This window comes from Colletes gigas, unplaced genomic scaffold (genome assembly GCF_013123115.1).
Source record: "Colletes gigas isolate AHSC1104 unplaced genomic scaffold, ASM1312311v1 Colletes_gigas_Sc00025, whole genome shotgun sequence".
In the NCBI taxonomy this organism is placed as follows: Eukaryota; Metazoa; Arthropoda; class Insecta; order Hymenoptera; family Colletidae; genus Colletes; species Colletes gigas.
In genome coordinates this window covers 2,785,632-2,809,159 of record NW_025106654.1, presented here as the reverse complement: position 1 = coordinate 2,809,159, position 23,528 = coordinate 2,785,632, and the positions used below count along the sequence as shown (strand labels likewise).

General features: G+C 37.7%; 1 protein-coding gene across 1 annotated transcript in view; it reads left to right on the top strand.

Moving 5' to 3' along the window:
* Positions 1 to 9,042: 9,042 nt before the first annotated feature.
* Positions 9,043 to 23,528, top strand: part of LOC122401539 (potassium channel subfamily T member 2) — a 133,711-nt gene continuing 119,225 nt past the window's right edge. The window contains exon 1 of the mRNA XM_043403740.1: positions 9,043 to 9,353. Coding sequence (XP_043259675.1) covers positions 9,082 to 9,353 — 272 coding nt within the window. The 5' untranslated portion in view covers positions 9,043 to 9,081. The remainder of the gene's footprint in view (positions 9,354 to 23,528) is intronic.

Here is a 23,528-nt window from a genome sequence, read left to right as displayed (position 1 = left end):
CTGTTACGCAGATAGCGAAAATTGTTGGTAAAACAGCTAATAAAGATGAATATGTTTGAAATAAAATGCTATGTTGGCGCAGTGAGTAAAATACAAGCACACCAGGATTAAAAGATATAATATATTTAGTATAAACACGTAAAATTTTTATGTTTCAAATAATAATTCGCAAAGAACCGATTGCAATAATTGTAAATTATTAGGAACAAAATCGGAAATATCGTTCCACGTTTCTTCAAAATATTTTTCTATTTGGACCTCAAGTTTTCCCCGCAAATGCAATTCGTGTAACGATGACTTTAATAGTTGTTCCGTTTCCAATAAGTGTCCTAAACGTGATCCCGAAACCTTCAGAATGATAAATGGAACACATTTACTGATTATTATTAAAACCTTCTAATAATACTTGAAACGACGTAACGCTTCTTTGCACCAGTTTTTTTTTTTCATTGAAATCAATATTTACGAAGTTCTCGAAGTGGTTTCAGTTACCTTCTCTCCACTCTGTACGTAACGAATGATGGAGTACGTGCTCCAATACCCTGTAATCATCCGATGACTTGTCTTCGTCGAAAAACAAGTTGTTGGGCCGGAAATAACACCGTGTCAATAGATACGGATGCAAAAACACGCATTGTGCAAATTGAGTATCGCGGAATTATTGGAAATTGATTATGAACTATGTTTATTAAAAGGGCCGTCAAAATATTTTGATCGTACACTTTACAGAAATCGAACGAGGTAGATTTAATTGGATTTACGCCCCGTGAAAAAAAAATCTGAAAACATATCCGATGATTTCCATTCCGCGTTATGCGAACGTATTAACTAACAGTTAGTTGAGTTTAACATTCGGCGACACGGCAAATACGCGCACCGGTTTAATTGACTCTGTTGTTTGGGCAAGAAGTGACGCTTAATTACGGTGGCATTTCGTAGGTTTTCCACGTAGCTGGCGCGTGCAATATCGTGTTCTCTAGAACAAGAAACAGTTTCATATTATCACTAATATTCTAATGTATTTTACTTCGAGTATACGGAAAATTTCTTGCACTCGATTCAGAATTTTTAAAATTACAATACAATTAGAAAGTCTAAAATTATCCTTCCAGCGCATTGTAAATGAATTATTTTGATGTTCCTTCTACTATATAACATCTTTTGTATTAAAGAATTTTTCTTACCGTTAATGAATGAATAATAACGATGATAATGTTCAGTTTCGCGAAATTCATGCACGCGTTTGGAGTTGTGAAATCGTTCGTTCAAGAATTCCCGTGCGTAGTGCAAAAATAAACTAGGTTAGAAACTCGAGTTTGGTGCAAGTAGAATGATTTAGAACTCGCGGAACATTCCCATAGAAGGGCTCTCTTGGCACTCATTGCGTTGTGTCTTATTCAGAATCCTTTGGGAATCGCCTTGTTTCTGCCTGAAATGCCCCTGAATAGATTTAGCTGAAAAAGTGTATTTCCATGTTACTTGAAAGCCCATTATACGCTGTCGTTTCCGAGGGTCTAAAATACGTCTGAATTTCTAAACTCTTGTTCTTATAGAACGCAACTGTAAGTAGTAAACTTTTACTTTGTTGTTGGAAGTATTCTAACTCGCGAACGCGTAACGAATAAATTTTCTATTGTCACATAATTAATCGTGTCCCAATATATAGAAAACAAATTTTCTATTATCACATAATTAATGACATTGTCACAATAAATTAATCGTGCACATTAAGATACAAATTCAATTGCAAGTATAATTTAATATACAGGGTGTTCGGCCACCCCTGGGAAAAATTTTAATGGGAGATTTTAGAGGCCAAAATAAGATGAAAATCAAGAATATCAATTTCTTGACTGAGGCTTCGTTAAAAAGTTATTAACAATTACATTAAAAAATTTCAAATCGTTAGGGAAAAATTATTTTCGGTTGCGAGGGCAAATTATAATCATTTTTGGTGAATATACATACCCTCGAAATCTTACTCACTTTCGAGAAAAAAAATCAGGTAGATGCAGAAATTTTTCGACAAAAAAAATTTTTCAAATCGTTCTAAAAAAATTATTTTCGGTTGCAGGGGTCAATTACAATCATTTTTGGTCATTATACATACCCTCGAATTCCTACCCACTTTCGAGAAAAAAATTCCTTACGAAAATCTAATTAGGTGTCTAAATTTTTCGACGAAAAAAAAATTTCAAATCGTTCTAAAAAAATTATTTTCGGTTGCGGGGGTCAATTACAATAATTTTTGGTGAATAGACATACCCCCGAATTCCTGCGCATTTACGAGAAAAAAATTCGGTACGTGTGGAACTTTAAACATTAATAACTTTTTAACGAAGCGTCCATCAACAAATTGGTATTCTTGATTTTCGTCTTATTTTGGCCTCTAGAATACCCCATTAAAATTTTTCCCAGGGGTGGTCGAACACCCTGTATAACCTGTAATATAAGTACATAGTACTGTTGAAAACCAAATGATTTTTAAGGTAAACTATCAAAATTATTATCGAATATATTACAAAGTGGTGCTCGAGAACGCAGTTGTTGACGCGAGGGTTAATATTGTAGACTCGTATAGTCGAGTGAAAAAGAATTCCTATTCGATACACGAGGTATGAAGTCTTCTTCCGAGCCCGGTAGTTGGGATTCCAATATTAGCCACTCGAATATGGATTTATGGGACGCTCGTAGACTTCGAAACTCCTCGAAGCGTCGTGAAGTTTCCTTTCTGCCCGTAACCCGCGTCAGCTTCGAGTAGTTATCCGTATGGTTGAAGCATCGAATACGAGTTACTACGGTTCGTGACGGATGATCGAGAACACCTGCTGAAAACAAAGGAGAATATTCTTAGGACGCCTCTGTCGAGACGATCTCGACGTCGAGTGTGCGGAGTTCGAGTTAATTTAATTAAGGTTGCATAATATCGAAGAAGTCAAAGTCGATCGTAATCGACAATCTTCTCTTGGTCTCGCGAGAGGTTCGTCGTACGGTGCCTTCGTGTCGTGCTTCGAACTTTGCAGCGGAAGTGAGTCATCGTCGATCGAGTCGAATCACTTATCCGTGCACGCGACTCGCGACGAATGCATATACGATATACGCTGGGGAGAAAAGAAATTACCAAGAGTTATTGCGATAACTCGATCGGAAATACGAGGAAATAATTTGCCATTTTGACGGGCCCCCTTCGGAGCGTCGCGGGTGCAAAAATAAATCTCATTTTAAAAGGTGTTATACCACCCACCAAATTATCCGCTAGAAGAATTTCGACAAGATTCAATTTAATAAATCTTCGTTAACATTTTCAACACTTGGGATTCGTATTATCAGCAGTTGACCTAAAAATCTTCCAGCAGGGCGGGTTCAGTTTTAGATGCCATCGTTATGCAGGGAGATTTAATTAATCCTTGCAATTGGAGTAAAACACTGCTGTTTGACATTCTGAAATGTCGTATCTTTCGCCTCTGCCTATACAAAGGCGTAATTAAATTTCCCTGCTCCATTAACAACGCAAGGCTGTGTTTGCGAAAAGAAGTTCTCGACCTATGGGTCACCTTTACCCGCGATTCGACATACACATACTCTCGGTGTAAAGAGAATGTTGTCTCTGGTGCCAGAGTTTTACTGCCCCACACTCTGTTGACTTTAAACGTACCCAGATTTTCAAAACTCTATATGCCTCATTACTTCTTCCGCGTCATGAATATGCATCGCGCAATAATGTCGTATTAAGTTGCTCGAGAGTAACAAATAGAAATTCTTAAACGTCGACGCGAACAGGGGCCTTACAAATGCTTAAAAATAATAAATAATTTCAATCTATAATCGTATATTTAATGTTTCGGTTATTAGAAATAAATACTGTGAATTATATAGAAAAAGGTGCAAGCCAGATAGTCGAAACAAACCTGATAATAGACATGCAAGCTAACATTTCCTAGAACTTGATACGAATAGAAAATGAGTAGGTATAAAAATTGTTTAGTTTCCCATCAAATGGCAACGTAATGAAATTCCAAAAAATGCTCGTGTAACAATTAGCTGATAATTGAAACAAAATTTCTGCTTGAATAGCAACGTTTGTCTTCGAGAGTTTATAATCGTCAGCGGGGGATATTTATTTTCTCGACGTCGGCTTGGTCGGATGCTGCTTAAATATTTACGCCTGAAATTAAAGTTATACTTGCTGATCCGCCCGATGCAGCTTCTTCTGCTTGCTCTCCGCGTTAACGCGCATCGACTAGCTCCAAACGGCCCCTTCGTTTAAATTCACGGTGAAGAGTCGCGAGTTCTCGAAACTAGCTCGCAGAAAACAGCTAAATGAACCGGAAGGTAAAAGAAATTACGATACCTTTGAATTCAAAGGATTTTCTATTCGTTCGACGCACGTTCGACGCTCGAATGGTTCCAATTATGAAGGAAGCGTGCGCTTTTTGGTTTTCTATTGAGGTTTTTCTCGCGGCACGAAAACATTTTTTCAAAAGAATTGGTAAATTCTGTCGTTCGCTTTTGTTACTTGTCGCTGTTTCACGGGGTTTTGTGAAAATTGACGGCAGGTATCAGTGGGTTTAAAACTGTTTCGGAGGGGCTCCGCTCGAGACAAGTTTTAGATTTAAAAGGCTACGAGGAATATATAATTTCAAGGTTGTTAAACTTCGACGATTAATATCGTTAAAAATAAATGCAATGGCGGGCTTGTAATCTTATAAGGTCGGGATATTTTTCTCGAAAACAAAGGTTTTTTTTTTATTATAAAGCGCGAATCCCAGCCTCGTCGCACACATGTACAGTTACGCGGATGATTATGAGATCAAAGTAACTGTTTAATTTGTAGGAAGAATACTTCTCTTTGCTTTACGGTTTGCTCTGTGCAATATAAATTCTCTAAAAGAAGGCAATGTCGTTGGCTTTTGAGGACAAAGGCACAGTAGCAGATGAATAGCGAAAAATGTTCATCTTTTCAATGTCTCTGTAGATCTTCTTCAGAAATAAATCCCAAAATTAATTCTTATCCAGTGCCTATTAATGCTATCTTTAATTTTAGGTCGCGTACAGTCAGCATCAACGCGTTAAAACTATTTTTTAATCCGTCTCAAATGAAAAGCTAATGAAGCATCCCCACGAAACTATAAATTACGTAGTTTCCTCGCTTGGTTTGAAATATTCTATATAGAATCATCAGAAACTTTGCACTCTGCTAGTGATCCTCGACATGTACAGAAAAGTTTGCTTCGACGCGGATCCGTGTACTAAAGTATGCATCTATTTATAATAGTTTACAAGTTGTAGAACAAAAATATTATCGCTTACGTTATGGATTATAAAATTATAAGATGAAGAATAAATATCGTCTTTGACGAGGGAAAGTATTTTAAAGGAAGTCTGAATGAAACTTTAAATGCTACACGTACGAAGAGCGTTGTTTCAGCCATCGAATGGAGCATCGAAATATTTTTGTTCGCTTTCGTGTAGTCCGTAACAACGTAACTACTGGCCAGGGACCGAGCAGACACAGTATTTTCGGGGTGTATTTATGGTTTGCCTCCGTTACACTTGACTTTTATCATCGACACCGTAGACAAGGATAGGATAGTTTCGAGAGATGTAGGCGGGCACTCGATTTATTGCTGTACAAGCTACGTAATATAAGACCACGAAAGATGCTAGGGGAAGTAAAGGAGGAAATCTTAGGGAAGTAAAGCGTGAGGTACCTTATTCGCCAAGAGTTTCTTCGTCAAATCAATTTTACCGTCGTTCCTGTCCGCCGATGAAACACGATTCGTTATTTAAAATTCAAATTGGTAGGTAATAAAAACACGGACAAGGCGAGGCACATCGATATTATTCTATTCAAATCGAAAATCACTTTGAATCGTTTAACATTTTGAATTATTCGAACGTTTTCTACAAGATTCCGAATAAAATTAACGAGAGTTTTTAAAGTGAATGAACAACGGTAAAGAAAATTAAGAAAAGCGATACTCGATATCTGTCGATGCGACGAGCGCCATTCTCGCGACGATTGAAAGATAAATGCCCAGAGGCACTCTTCCGCAGTAAATACGTAGGAATTCCGCCTACCGTGGGGAGGAAAGGAAAGAAGTTAGTTGAGGGTTCGCCGTTAGCAGAAGGTTTACAGGAACGTTTGATCGATCCAATCGTGGCGAACGTATACACTAAAATATTTCCGTTACAACATCCTACACAGAATACCCGCAATTTCGCGTGGCATTTTCTCGAGTGTTCGTGCATTAAAAATTAAACAAATACAAGAGAGATAGTAGGATCTCCAGGAAAGTAGAAAGTTTCGCTTCTTCGAGTAGTCGAGATCGCTAAACGCGAGAAACGGGAACGATATAGAAAATGCAAAGCACCGAAGTTTTGACAAGTGTATAAATATGTCAACGAACATGGATGGTATACAGCGGTGTGACTGAATGTAGTTTCTTTTCCTCCTTATTTCTCCAAAACTCTCTTTTACATGATTTATAACCATCTGACTCGTTCTTCAAAAACACCATCCTTTCTCTAGGGACAAGCACACTTTCATAATCCTTTTTTTAAAATTAAGACGAGAAAACTAGGATTACACGAAGCACCGAGGAAACGTTGATGAATGACGTTACGATAGAAGTATAATAAATACAGATCCACGGAAGTATAATTTATCTTAAACAATAGGCGTTACGTAAAATCGAGTCCAATTTAAAGATTCAGAATTGTAAAAAAAGAAACGTACGTTGGGCGGTTAATAATGCTATTAGGTTTGTATATCAAGGTGGATCTAAATTTCATTAATTTTAAAACATTCGCGCAATAGAAGTAGAAAGGAATCTGTAACCTGTTCATTAAGAAGTCCAAACAGAACAGTTAAATCAGTTACTATCCTACGATCAGGTTATATCGTCACATTAGGTACTCGGTGGAAGCTAGATAGATAAATGCAACCTCGTTGATTGCATTAGAACCTCGTTCGTTACATTGAGCTGACAGGTGGAGGTGGTTGGTTACTTAGCAACCAGTAAAGTTGGAAATGGAAAGAACAAGTAGTAATGACCCATAGATAGTGGAGATACGATGTGTTAGCGGAACTCCTTATTGGATTGGATTGGATACCTTGGTAATTGCATGGATCTCGATACATTCAAGAATTTTCAACCTCGCTTTCCAGTAATTGTCGAAGTTCTAATATACCTAATATTAGATCGAATTTACATTCATTCTGCAACTTGTACGCTGAATATTAAGAAATTTATTATTACCAACAGCGTTTCACACATTAAGTATATACGAGAAAAGATTATGTCTATAAAATCTACAGTTACTCCCACTCGTATTCCTACGCTATAAGGGCGATTCGTTGTAAATAAAAAAAACTTTGTTTCTGGTCTGTGTATTTCCATTTCTATTTTTTAATAGATTGAGACATTCGAAGGTTTGCGTTTGAATAAATTAATTCGACGATTCTCGTTTGATCACCGAAGTTAGTCAACGTTGATTTATTATTTCTTGCACGTTAATATTCGAAAAAAAGAAGGCTACTTTGTAAGTAGAAGGTACAGTGTAACAAACAACATTCACAGAGAGAACTTTCTTTTCATTTATAGTGAACTTCAACCTATGTATTCACCAGTATATTGTTCATGTTATTGCCTTACTAAAAATTCCCCAATTGATTGTAAATTTAGTGGTGTAATAAAAAAACAAATTTATACAAAAAAAAAGGGATCCGAATGGAGAATATTTACGAACCACGAGGGAGAAATTTATAAATGCCAAGGTTCCGAAGGTAGAATCCACCGACCATAGGCAACGTTCAATAAAATATAACGTAGGCGTGATGCGAGTTCCAAGATCATTAATTCAATTAACCTTCAACGATCGACTGCGTAACGCATCGTTGTTTAGAATTACGTAAAGGAAACGTCCGTTGCCGGAGAAATCCAACATTTATTCCGGGCAATTTAAGGAGCGACGTAGACACAATGTAGTTTGCAACTCGAGCTTCGTCCGGAGGGGATGTTTTATCTTGGCGAAAGAGTAAACAATTGAAATTTCGACGGGAAACACAGGGCCCCCGTTCCGACTGTCAAACTTGGAAATTCGAGAGTCGAATTTTGGTGAGCCGTGGTTGGTGTAGCCACGGGTGCATGAGACCCAGCATGTTTCTAGCAGGGAGCATGTCGCGTGGTACATATTTACTGTGTATCTTCAAGCCTCGATGACGCTTGGGATTGAAATGTCAAGTCCCCTGTGTCGACCTGTAACGTGCGTTTGCGCGTTACGAATGCATGGCCTTGTAATTAGCATGTCAATATTTCACACATTGCACGTGATCACGCACGAATTCTTTTAATCGTAACCTACTTATTTACTACCACGTTCGCGTACAGTTTCGCGGTTTCCTTTGCACGTTGTCGTTATTATCAGGAGGCAAAGAATCGAATCCTTCGTTTTACGCACGATTCTTTCCATAATTCATAACCTGCGGTAGCTCTACGAATTATTTCAGAGACGCATGATAGCTATTTAGGCACGAAGTTTCCTATTGTTGTCGATACTTTGAATCTTCGAACGAATCTCAGCGCGGATACAATTAAACTAATTCATTATTTTTTGTGTAATTCTTGCAATCACCGACAGAGGACGTTCTCTCGATACCTATTCCCACGAGTGTTCGTACATCGATTTCTACGCGTGCATCCTTTGTCTTAATATCAGGTAATCCTCGGTGTAAGCACAGGTTGTTACATTAGTCTGTTCAGTGGACGCAGGATGAAACGCAATCCCCTCGCTCGTTTTTTCTTCCTTTCATCCCCTAAACCACCCTATCCTAATCCTGATCCTTCCCCTACCGTTTCGATTATTTTCCTCGTCGTCCTAATGAAATCCATATCTACTCGAGAGCTTACGGTGACCCTCGAATTACACTTCTACAAAAAAAAATATTTGAACTTTTGATTTTTCAGATAATACTTATATACTTATTTAAGATATCTGAAATATTTCGCGCAAAGATTCGTTGGTGGTTTCGAAGGTAGTATCAGCCTACAGCCATTCTCTGGTCAGCTCTTTGATCGTATGTACTCGACCTCCCCCGGAACAGAGATGTCAATGTACTTCTTCCGACTGCACAACCTACGCCGTCAGGCGGAGGAGGTACGGAAAAAGCGTCAAAAAGGAAGAACGAACCAGAGCGGCCAACGCGGGACCAATTGCACGGACCAATCACAACCGACAGCCGGATCAATGCATTGCTGCAACAAGGTCCATCGGGGCCAAAGCAGGCTCTTTGAGCGCGCTCTTTTGCAGCCTAGTGATTCGCTCGACGAAATCGCCTTTCAAATACCCAGGTAACGTTAACCGCATCGCACGATATATCTTCTTACACTGTAATTCGCCACTGTTCCTCGATTTAAGGCCGTTTTGCAGTTTCGCGTATATAGCGTACGACGAGTTTCGTAACGTTTGGTTTCGTCGACGAATTATCGGGGCTCCGTGTCCTTGCAACGTTTCGAGAACCGTTGAGAAACTTTCTGAAAAAATAACGATGCACGTGCGTACACGGCGAGCGCGTAAAAATGTTTGAGAAAAGATATTTTTCTGTGAGATATTTTCCGTAGTTGCTATCATCGATTTGAGAACACGCGCGCGCTGTTTACGTACGGCGGTTGTCTGAAAATCTTGACGCTCTTCTCGCAGTTTATGGTCGAAGTTTATTGGGTTCGTGCAACGATACGTAGCTGTCGGATGTTACTATATCATTCGATCGTTATTATATTTTCTTACTATCGGTGTCACCTCATGTGTGCGCGTTTCTTTTCGACGAAAGCGACCGGGACAAATTCTTTCGTTTGGAATAATAATTCACAGGTACTGAGAAGAACTCGTAAATTATGTTTGAATGATGTCATTGCATACACATGCCTCGTTACGGTATATTTATTGCATTTTCTCGCTGCTTTGCAATTTTTCTTTTTGAAATTCACGATGTAGAAATACTATTGATGTAAGAACGTACGTGTACACGACCGATCGCGTGTCTGGATTCCATAGAAGGCTGTTCCATTACGTCCGTGAATATATTAACTACTGCGTTTCGTGTAGATGGGTAGGTTCCCGGGACCTTAATCACACGTTAACTGCTAATCCTTTATTATGCGCTGTTCTTTAACATATAATCTCAGCTTTGAATAATCCCATACCGTTTTATAATTTAATATTGCAAACAAGGATCCCGAGATATTAGCACTTGAAGCTCCCTCCGTTAATGTCGGCTCTTCCAAGATAATATTATCGCCACTACAAAAACGCCTTTCATCCGCTAATCTCTTTTTAAATTAAACAAAAAAACTTACTTACATTCGAGTCGTGGAGAATGAAAACGGAAAAAATTAAAAGGGCCAGATCTCTGTCGCCTCTAATGAGGACCCTGACGCGAACTTTTTAATGAAATTTATCGCAAGTGAACTGCGAGATTGAGCTCCGGGCGTCGTGCACACTGGGGCGAATATTCTAACTGTTTACACGAGAACATCCTAATGCCATTTATCAAGTACACTTAAGCGGACCATAGCTCTCGGGACAGGCTGTTGTGTTCCTCTTCATTCGTCAGATCTTGTCGCCTAATGGAAGCGTCATCTCTTCCCCATAAATTACCCGGCGACGCTTTTCTCCCTCGAAGCGACGAAACCGCCTTGGAAAGTAAGTAGTCGACGTCGCGACGCGGATGCAATTTTCGGGCTTGCATTTTTACGGACGGATCCAGGCCAGTTACGGTTCAGATTTTATCCCCTGTCTCGACGTTCGAGATGAAAAGTTCAGAACGAGACGGTGACCGCGTTGGATGGACCCGAGAGCACGTTGAAGGGTCACGGGTCAAGATGAAATAACTTGAAACGTCGAAATTCTCTTCTACTCGCGGAACAACTTCGTGGAACGAACCGTAGGTTTCGTTAATCCTCGAATAGACGCGTGTTGGGAGCTTTGTCCGTCTGTTTTTAATTTGTAACGCTTGATTTAAAAAATTTTTAATGGAAAGTAGTGATATAAAATTAATCCCATTCGAAAAAATGATCCTTTGTTTGATATACGAGGCGTGTGACCTAGTAAACTTATGAGAACCTCTGTTGTTCTCGTTGGATCCAAGTGAATTCTTTCATTATTAATTTCTACTCTATTGTCGTTTCTCTGTAAAACAACCTTAAAATCCTTGGCTTTATCGTAGGACCCTTTCTGGCATTTTGAGACACATTAATTCTGCCCAAGCTTAACTTTAATCCTCGATGCTTATATTCGTTATCTCGTTCTACACCTCGGCAAAAGTTTCGTTTTGCTTCGACACTGATCGTCTCGATACAATAGAGCAATCGATACAATAATCGAAACTAATGTCAACACGGTAACTGGTTCATCGAACACGTTGTCGAGCTTCTGTTGCGTATACGAATCGATAAATAGTACCAGAAGAGATAATCTAGACTCTAATTATCCGAATCGTGATATCAAGAACGTGAAAGATTTTCGGATTCTAATAAAAATTTGGAATATGGAGAAACATTGGAGATATCGTTGACGAAGAGGTTGAGCAAAACTGGACTTAAACTAGATCCTCGCGCTACATCAGATAGAAGAGATACAGGTTTGGATAAATGGCTGATTAGATTTGACAACGAGTGACCTATTACAAAGATAATTGGAAGCCAGACTACGATCCTGCAGAACCCAGGGCATTTAACTTTCTAATCTGAAGTTTATGATTGATGGTATCAAAAGGTTTATGGAAGTTTGTGAACGTCGTATCTAGAATATTTGGCGGGCATTGTCCATTTCTTGTGACAAATGGTTTTCGGTATAGCGATAGATTCGTTGCAGCGCGATACCGTTTGAAGGGTTAAAATTGCTTCTTCCAAATGTTTCGCGTTCTAGCTTTTACCGAGATTTGGTATCACAGTGTTGGTCGATGGGTCAGGAATATCATAACGTTTCGATCCGCGCCTCTCAGCACCCGTGGGATGCTTAGTTCCGACATCCAGCTTTACTCGTTCAGTTAAATTGCGTTAACTCCGTAAAAGTTGAAAGTATTCTCGCAGGATTAATCGCGCCTGCGTGCCTTCGGAAAGTAAAAAGAATTGTTCTAATTAAAGGACCTCCCGCGAATGTGAGAAAAAGACAGGCGGGTTTCTTCGTAATACAGCGAACACGAGCGAATGGACGACTATGAAAGATATATGATTTTAAAGATAACGAACTATTGGCGATCGAAGTAAAATGGATGTTCGAATTTTGAAATTAGGACCTACAACGAATAATATTTTAATAAGACGTTGACGTATTACGTGATTCATACGAATATTCAGGCTGCAATATTTTTCGAGACTCTCGTTTGCATAAGCTTTTCTCAAAATCGTTAACTAGAATTAGAAAATAATATTAATAATGAAAGAAGCAAATATACCTGTGTCGTCTACGATGTTTGGAGAACGTTTCTCGCTAACCTCCTCTGTAATAACGAAAATGCTTCCTAATAAAGGTCGTAAAAACGAAACGGGTAGAGAATAATGATCGGTGACGTTCCTATGTAAACTAATCGTCCACGCGCTCCTTTAGTAAATCCCCTTTGTGTTTCACGTAAAATTGATGTCGTTTCATAAGAACGCAGTGAATCCCATTAATCGTTGACGTTAGAAAAGTTTTAACAAATATATTGATATGCATATTTATGCTACATATAAATGTAATTTTATTTTGAGACAATACGAGGAATAATTCATGATAATCTCACGTTTATTATTATTCACGAAATAATTCATTTTAAAATCGTCGGTTATTCCATGTCCCGTATTTATATTATGAATATTTATTATCGTAATTGGAACGAAATCTATTTTCTCGGTATTTGTGGTTAAAATTTCATTCTAATAAACAGCTTCTTATTAGATAGTTTTAGATACTTTAAAGTTGTACGAGAGTGGACTTACGAGATTTATAGTAATGCTAATGAAATAAATTTGCTGTTTGATTTGTACTAAAACGAATAATAGTTTCGTAATTTTGTAAAATACTATTTTGAATGGATACCTGGTTTTACCATTTAAATAGAATCTCATTTTCTTACTTTGCAAATTTTCTAGTAAGATTGAACAAAATATGATTAAACTCATTTCACTAGACATTATAACCATTCTGTCTATATTAAAGATGTTTTCACTTTCCAAAGAACTAAGGAATTTTTAGGTGTTCTTGACGCTTCCATCTACATCTACGAAATTACAATATCTCCCTTCGAATACTTCGAAATTCATATGTTTCTATCCCTTCAATCTATTTTCAAAGGTAAATCCCTTCCAATATTCGAATGGATCATTCCGTATGCAACCTTCTTTACATTCGGTGGAAAAAAAACAATTTTCACTTCACAAAATTATGCACGAACAAAGTTTCTGCGTCGTAGAATATACAGGATGTTCTGCCAACCCTGGGAAAAATTTTAATGGAAGATACTAGAGGCCAAAATAAGACGAAAATCAAGAATATCAATTTGTTGATTTAGGCTTCGTTAAAAAGTTATTAAAAAATTAAATTAAAAGATTTCAAATCATTCACGGAAAAATTACTTTCGGTTGCAGGGGTCAATTACAATCATTTTTGGTCAATATACATACCCTCTAAATCCTAACCATTTTCGAGAAAAAGATTCATTATTGAAAATATAATGTCTGACCATAACTGTCTGGTTGCCTTGAAAAAAAATTTCAAATCGTTCTGAAAAAATTATTCTTAGTTGCAGGGGTCAATTACAATCATTTTTGGTCAATATACATACCCTCGAAATCCTGACCATTTTCGAGTAAAAAAATTCCTTACCGAAAATATACTGTGTGGCCAGAAATGTTTCTATAACTTTTTAACGAAGCCTCGATCAACAAATTGGTATCCTTCTAACACCCTGTATATGAACGTTTGCCTAGTATCTTGTTCCAAAATTGAAAGTGTATTATTGAAAATGTGATCTGTTCGAGCGCGTAAAACAATTGAAAAGAATGAAAAACGAATAATGCGTTTTCCATAACGACGGTACGAGAACAGTCCTCTGTTTCTATAAGAAATTATGCTGTCGTTTCGTTCGCGTTTAACGCATAAGATTGTTGAAAATAACACCAGATGCACGCGCGATTCAGAAATCGAGGCACCCGTTCGAAGTTTTCTGGTCGTATACATCCACCCACACAGAAGACGATCCCCTATTTCGGTGATCAGTTTTCACACCCTCGCGATAGATCGTCGTTTCACCCTTAGAGCCTCTATAATGAACCAGTCATCAGAAATATGGCTGACAGATAATATTTCTATGGAGATTTATATAGGATGTAAGCTTTTCGTTATTTATATCGGACCCAAATCGGTAGCCGCGGGTCCGTTATTACAGTATATCTAGGAGCTTCCCCGACGGAGGGAATCTCTCGTGATTTATGTTCGCAATCAGGACTTTGACCATATTATAGTTCAATCGAGAATGTGGAGAATACGATTTATTTTAATTTCCAAAAATGTCGACTCTCCAAAACTATTTCTATTATTAAAAAGAAAACTTCATTTAAGACATATACAGACAAATAAATGATCGTAATTTTAGCGAACGCTAAATTCTTATTTATTCGTATTAGTTTTTACATTTCACCGACCGGAGTGGCAATTGCGAAATTCATTATGGTAACTTTTAGAGTGAATCGCGATATGCTGGAACCACACCTTCAGCGAACCATTGCTCCCCATTATAACGCGCGTTAGTCGTCAAAGGGTTGCGGAAAAATTACGTTACGGCTCGAAATGCAAGTGTCGTTCGTTCGAGGTTGACGTCGAAGCAAACGAATCCCATTTTACGTCGTAAGCTGAAACGATGATCTGGTTTTACCACAGGAAATCTGATGAAATTTCTACGTTCCTCTCACCTTCGACCCTAAGAATATAAAAACTAAGTGGAAACTTGGTAACTTTGTTTAGAATATGCTGCATTTACGCGGTACGAGCCGCGTTCGAACGTTTCCCGTCGATTACAGTCAAAGTACTCGTTCTCCATTCCTTGATTAGTTTCTTTCTATTATCCGTGTCCCTCTTGGCGATGGGACGCGAGCAAATGGGAGTGAGAAGTTTCTCGCGGGATCGTTCTGACATTTTTATCGCGCCAGCGAGCCAGTGAAGCACATTTCCAACAACAAAAAAAGCTCGAAATTGGAAAGCAACAGACATTCTTCCAATCTATCGAAATTAAAAATGACAGAAATTCACAAATTCATAAATAGGACGAATACCCACTCACCCTTTTTAAAATCTTAAGATTTAATGTAACGTAAGTGTCAATCGTAATTTAGAGTATTGTACAATCGTTACAAATAATTGTAGAGCGGAAATAAACCTCGTACGAGGTATCAAATGCTTAAATAAAAAAGAAAAAGTATTCTTCCATCGATCCAAGTCCTCCGGGAGTCCTCGATCTCGAACGTTCGGGCAAACGAATGATTCGGGGTGAGAAATCGCGAAGCTGCTGTGAATGCAAGTAGGTAAAGGACAGTGCCAGATCAGACGAGGAGGCGCCTGTTGGTTCCGCCGCGTAGGGGGCAGCTGCCAGCAGCTTCGAAACGTACGGTGCCGCCGTTGCAACCTGCGACGGTCGTTCGTCGAACTAAAGGGAGCTTTTCCGTCGCGTCGCGGCGCGTCGACGTAATTTCGTTCTCGAAAGCGGGCGGCGAGAGAGCCAAAATCGAGACGGGGACCTCGACGAAAGAAGAAGTTGGATAGAATTCGTTGCTGGTGAGGGGGAGGGGTTGGAAGAAAATAAAACAGGAAGCGAATGGGACGGTACAGGCTGCTAGATTCCGCACTAGAGTCCCTCCCTATCCATCCGTTCCAGATACGACGCCGTCGCTTCGGAAGCTAATGCAGCGGAAGTGGACTTTCAACTATATTACCCCTAATCGCATCGACGTTCAGCTTTGCACACCCACTGCACGTAATTTCGGGTTGGATTCCCGGTTTACAGTACTTCCGTCTCACGCTGGCGACGTCTCGGATCACACAGCTGACCTTTTCGCTCTTTTCGAGCGCCTCGAAGACGTTCGTCACAGGAATTTCGGACAAATGGTCTGACAAAACCTCCCTTAGACCTTGAAAATTTTTGGCGTCCCTTGAAATGATTCGATGGTGATCGCAGGAAGAGGGATTTTAATTATTTATATTTCTCTTTTCCATCCCTCTACCATCATGAGACCTCTTTATCATTGAAAAATGTGAAAGAAAGATTTGGTTATAATTGTATTTACTTTAGAACAAATTTTTCCCCGTAATATACATAATAATAATTGTTTTGAAATCTTTTACTAACCAGACGTATTTTCTATAGCTATGCTGATAAAGAGCATATTTTTTACGAGAATTTAAAGTAGTTTGGCATCAAAGTGACCATGGTGAACCTTATCGCGACTCTAGCGACGATCTTTAAAAGATTAATGGCATCATTTTCAAATGCGCTATTACCAAATGAAAGCTTGTATAAACTGAGAGTATATTTTATAACTTCGGACGTATATTTATCCACCCTTAGCCTACTACCCTGTATTTAGCTTAACGTATAACTTTAATCACAGTAATGAATAGTAATATCATACTATATTTAATACCGTATCTACAAACTCTGACGAACGCCAGAGCTGCGTAAACTTTGAAACGTAGTCGTTTAAAATGATAGTATCGTGTAAGAATATAGTTTCTGAAGCGATTGAAATTTCTCAGAATTAATTTCAATTACAATTGGATCAGATTCGTAAGAAAATTAATTATTTTCCATTTGTTATACGAAGAACATTTGTTGCCCGGTTTTGACAAACAGATAATGTTCTCTATAGAATGTTCTCGGTACAAATTGAAATGGTAGTTCAATATTTCTCCTATCCAACAAATTGCATGTAATTGATACCACGAGTAATGGAAATAGATACTCGTAACGAACGCGAGTGTAATAAACCATTTTTACTCGCAGCCAACGATTTTAATAACACGAAATGTCAATCGATGACCAGGACTTTACGATGTTCGTAATGTATGCTCACGTAAGGTGAATTCGTGGTTATCCATTTCCATATTCAATACAATAGTTAATTGTCATCGCGGATCGAAATGCATCTGCTGTAGCCGATGATAAATTTGCATATTGAACCCGTGTAACGGATCAATGCGCCATTTGTAATTCTAGTACCGTGTCAACGAATTACAGATTTACACTTTAATGGAAGTAATTTTGAATATTAAAAAATTCACTTTTCATAATTTCAGTAATGTACAATTTGAAAATGAATCGACAATTTTATTATCTTCTTTAATATTTACGAAAACGAAACATTTATTATCGAATTGTTAGCAGACACAATACTAAAGATAAGTAATTAAGACATTTTTAACGCGATGATGAAATAGGGTTTATCTAGAACGATGATCTACAAAATGAGATCAGTCGTTAAATTAATTTAACGGATGAATACACCCCATTTACAATGCCTTTATTCTATTCGTTTAAATGTCCGTATCATCTTTAATGTCGGTCAAAATTAATATGTATTATCTCGTGGAACGACGTCTCGACGCTACTCTCGAACTGTAGATTTGTGGAAATATTGCGCGCACGTCGAATATTAATGTCCAAACAACCCTTACGTACGTGGTCCTAAGAAGTTTTTAAAATTCATGAAAATTCATCAAACTTTGCAGCGAACTCCACTTTAAATGTATGGGCGTGCTTTAAATGCGAAGAACATTTTTAAAAATACTCGTTCGAATTAATTTCTACGACGAAATGCCGAGAGACCTGATCGAACGATGCCATTAATTACGCAAAGTGGTGAAAATTTACCTCGCCTATGGGGATATCGATAACAGATTTTCACGATGTTTTTTAAATCTACTTGGCATGAAATATTTGTATTTCAATCTTCTTTGCGAAGAACCGATAATCGATTTGCGAGATAATTAATTCCACTTTACTTGTGCTCTCTCGTCTACTAATATTTTCGTGGTCGTTTGTTTAAAAGCAAAGAGATTGCTAAAGTGTGTACGTAACTCTGCAAAATTTTTCATCGCCAAGTGGATGTATTAACGCGTCGACGGGTTAGAAAATATTGAATTCCAACACTTAGAAACTAGCTTCTGGGGGGCGTGTATTATTCAGAAATATTCTCATATGCTGCTATCCATACACTGAAAATAATTGCTCCGTGGGAGACCGAGTTTGCTCAGACCGAAACGACGAAAGTTCTTTCGAAAGTGGTAAAGTTTTATTCATCAAGAAGTTAGCACCACAAGCAATTACGGAAGAACAAAAATAAATAGTCGAGGCCCACTATCGAACATATACCAAACTATACTATATCTGCTATCCGCAAATTTATATATTCGTTCAAGATTACTATGCGTCGAAATATTACTTGCGATCATAAATTCATATTCTCTGACACAAAAAAGAAACATAGAAACTGGTACGATCGCGAACGCGTTGATTTTAAAAATAAATAGAATAAACGCTCGTTAAACCGGAAGTTCTTATTTATTTTTAAGCTGTACCATTATCCGTTGCCCTTTCTTACTGCATTTAAATGGGCAAAACTATATGTTTTAATTGGACCCTCGAATCGCTGGCCAAACTAATTTACATAATTTTTGTCTCTATTCCTCGAATTCAACCGCATACAATATTCGTATTTATCTTATTTAATTGGTCCCATTAGAGGTCTCCAACGATTTTAAATTAGTAATCGGCTTCAATTTAATTTCTTAGGCTGCAGGACACTTGACCCACGAAGAATTCGAATAATTTACATTCGTTTTCTGCGCGTCGCTGCACATCGATCCGCGCTTTTTCGATCGGTTTTCAAAGATTTCACAGACACCCTGAAGATTAAACTCTCTTTATCGCCACTTGACCCTCGTATCGGTTCGAAAGTTTACGATGGACGGGACCGACTGCTTTATGGACAGAAATACGTCGCTCGTAAATTTAGCTCGTAGAAATGCTACACTTCGGTACCAGATAACGTGAAAAAAAATTCTGCACAATTTTATGGGAAAACGAAAAAGAATTATTATGCATCCGAAAATCATTTTTTTTTTTTTGGAAGACGATTTTTATTTATGGAACTTTAAGAGTGTTCGCCACCCCGATGTATTAACTGGTATTAAAATTTATTTGCTGGTTAGGTGATTTTCCTAAACGACTGGTGTCGATTGTTGAACAAAAATAATTTGGTACTTACCGAGTTTAAATTCCTCTGTAACTAATATGCTAATAACTATTAGATATTCAGGAACGATTGCAAGTGCGTGGTGTTTCTAACATTTTACGTTTCTGCATCAAAGAATGGAAAGAAAATATAAAACTCTAACGAAACATTCTTATTTTCTACCAATACCGCGAATCTTTCAAGTCCAGGCTTTCGACGCGTGTTTGAACAATTCTGAAAAAATTTAGATATCATCTCTGGCGTCTAAAAAATGTATCAGAGTATTGTTGCTTTTGCACACCCTATACGTCGACAGTTATCCGACGATAGGAATTTTATCGTCGAATGTTCAGCCTGGAGCATCTCTTCCGGAAGTTCTTAAGTCAAGTAGGGGAATTGCATCGTGCCTCAAAATTATTTCAACGGAGTTTATTTCTATACAGTCCGTTTAAAGTAAACCTTTCTGTCTGGTTTCGCAATATACTTTACGACCCGTCCCTGTTCATCCCCGACGATTCGACGCTTTCAGAATTTCTCTCTCCGGAGTTATCGTCCGCGACAGCTGACGCTTCGATGAAATTAGTAAGGACAATACGAACGGTAGAAAGCACAGAACCGTTTCTTTCCTTTTTTTTTTTCTTTTTCTACTTTTACGCCAGATTTTATTTCTTCTGCCGCGTCTCTCGTCCCGCGTTATTATTCCTCGAGGAGCCGAACGAGCAAAGGTAAATCCTTTCAAACGAAATTATTTCGGCGTGGAATGACCGTTCCCTTTAGATAAACCGATTTGCAAACTAGTCGCAGTCAGAATTCTAACAACAAGCATTACGTAGCTTGGGAGGGGAGGTGAAACTCATTTTCTGCCGGAAAAACAAGAGACACAAACTGGTTCGCGTTAAAGTGGCAGTAGAATTTACAATCTCTCTTTACGATTTATTCCCGCCTCGATACCTTCTGTCTTTAACGCGGATTTTGTTTTACTTATTTTACGTCTCTATCATACAAAGAAAATTAAAGAAAAACCAACATAGATATATTACTGCAAACGTGGATGTTTCAGATATTGCTTGCTGTTAGAAGCGATTTTAATCTTCGTTCGTGCGATCAGAGAATACTGCCATAAATTTTGGGTCCTCTTAAGACGTGGATAACGAAAAATGGAAGCAAGTAAAAATTATTAAAATGCTTGGTATTGTTATAATTTCTGTTTCCAATTGTCGCAACCTAAGGTCAGTTTGTTACCTCAGGGGGCTGGCCTACATTTAAACGTCTCGATTTCATACTACGTTACAACTTTTCCCCTTGTGTTTTTATTAGAAGCAGATGCAAGAGAACCATGCTATTGTAACGGGACTCAAAGGTATCGGAATGTTAAGATTATGCAGAGAGCAACTTCTTATCGCGATACCTTTATTGTATTTTAATCTTTTCTGCTTTGTATTTGCGTTTCGTTTGACATGGAAAAAACGGGGGAAAAAAAGTCAATCCTTTTTAAATAGACGATGGCAATGAAGACATTTTCTTGCAATTAGTTCGAATATAGAATAAGAATAAGTTTTCGCAATATTTCTGTTGTAAAGTTAGGTAAATTCGTTGGATAGTTTTTGGAGAATCGTAAAAGATTTAAATTTAATAGTTCGAATTCTTGAAAGAATTTATTTCACCGTCGTCTCGTGTGACATATCGTGATTCACGATGGTTTCCTATCACGTAAACTATTGACTAATAGCATTATGAAGAGAAGGATTTCCCTCGCATCGTGAACATCACTCAGGGGCATTTTTTGTATAGCTCTTTGCAGTTCTTCTGGGCATCATATCGCAATCCTTCTCAGTCAACCCCGGGATAGATGATTTATTAAATTCACTGGAGATAAAGAACAGACCGGCGGGCAATCGATAAATATAAAAAAATATATCTCTTCCTTAAAATCTAGTTACGAAGATTAATACGTTATATATCTTTCCAGACGTCTCTCTTTTCCTTAAGACGTTGATCTCTTTATATTACGCGTCTCTTAAATATTAACCAAAACGAGATGTGATGAAAGTTTCAAATATTTCCCCGCCCGTCAAACCAAAGACAACAAAACAAATGTAAAAAAAAAATGTTAGAATATCCATAAAGAAAGGATCTGAGAAAATAATTAAATAATGGTAATAGTTTGCTTTTTGAGTAAAACAATGTGTTAACTATAAAATAAATAATAATCATTTGGCACATATTACTCTTATGGCTTTTAATAGTGCAATAAATAGTATAGAACCACAGAATTATCAAAAAAGGTGAATTCCAAGTATTTTAATAATAGTAGAATTTTATTTGTCATAAAGGAAGGATCTGAGAAAATAATTAAATAATGGTAATAGTTTGTTATTTGAGTGAAACAATGTGTTAACTATAAAATAAATAATAATCATTTGGCACATATTACTCTTATGGCTTTTAATAGTGCAATAAATAGCATAGAACCAAAGAATGATAAAAAAAGGTGAATTCCAAGTATTTTGATAATAGTAGAATTTCATTTGTCGAATATACGAATACAGAAAAATCGGTAAAAATCCCAGCCCTCGCGGCGAACGCCATTTCCTGCGAAACCACTTCCTGTGTAATGGTAGCTTAAGGAGAAATGGGCATCAGTCATAGGTCTCGGTAAGCGATAAGCCTCTTTAATCAAAGCTGTTCCGTCCCACGTGTGGGTTAGGGGACAGTGAACGTGTTAACAAGACCACTACAGTGTGGCTCAAGTAGATTGCTACATTTGTTCGCGCGAATTATATACGGTAAGTCACAGTCAACATTGGACAGAGCATATTGTAGGGAACCTTGTGTTAGTATAGTTACGGGGCAAGGAATTTGTTGAAAAATGAATTAATTTGTAGCTTAATCTAACTTTGGGTCTACTACGTTCAAGTAACTATGAGGAATGTAAATTAATTTACATACTAATGGCATTTTATGTATTATTAAATAATATATAAAATGTTATTATTGTATACATTTTCTTACATGCGAATTATAGAGGTTCGAACCAATCTTTTAATTTTTCAAAATTCTGGATTATTTTTTTAAGAATAATTCTTTAAAAGGTTTGTTAGAGAACAAGATTTTACGATCCGATCAATTATTCTAATTCTGGAGGAGATTTTGACCTGCCCAGCAATGCAAATTATGGACACTGACCCCATTGCATTTACTTCTAACGGTTCAGAAAACACATGACATAAATTGGTGATCGATAGCGTGACGTTCGAATATCCAGCGACAATAATTCATTCACTTTACATAATCACGTTCCAGTAGATTTTGTACTCGAGAGATGCAATACGGATGCATTCGATAGGTGTGCAGTATACCGCGAACTGTTTCATCCCTGGAATTATATTTGGAACTAAGATTTCGTGGATTAATCCGTTAATTGGTATTCGTATTTTGAAAAATATCTTCGACGATATTTGTTGCATACGTGTTTTCGCGATACGAGCGAAAGGAGCAATTTTTAATTAACGCGTTAAGCGTCGTGTTGATCATTGATGGCGGACGATAAACTTTACGTCCAAACGTTGTGTATTTTGCGTAGTGTTTCGAACAGCGTGGATATTGAAAAAATAAACATTGTTGACCATAATAATAATTCTTGGCCGAAAACGTTACATGAAACGCAAACGATGAATCAATGACGACAGAAATATTTACGTGCGAATTTATTCGGAACGAATGCTTCGCAACGATGAAACCGATTGTTGTAATTATTATAAAAGAAACAGCAGCACCTATTAAATTAGTCGAGGAAAGTTAGTCGTTTCCTTGTGGTAATTCGCCACTGGCAGGAAACTTCAAAGATCTTTCTTCGTTCTTCTTCAACCCTCTAACACGCCGTGGGGGAGAAAAAAGGCAAGCCAAATTGGTGCTCGTTTCGAAAATTGATCACGTCTGGTCCCGAGGCTCGATCACATTTCAAGGCAAATCTGTATTCGTTTAGAGCAGACGAACTTTTCCGAGCAGTGGGCCACAGACAATTTCGTCAAATTAAGTTCATTGTTTCGCTGAGAAAATATTCACTGTCTGCGAGAACGTCGCCAAATGTGAAAACAAATGCAGGCTATTACATTTGCATATTGGTACGTCATCGATGAAAATTACCAGCAAGGCTATAATTTGGCAGTACGTCATTGGTGAAAACGATAAAGGCAACTATGACGTACCAGTCCATCGTTATCTGTTAGCTAATAATCACTGTGTATGAATTATTACACTGTA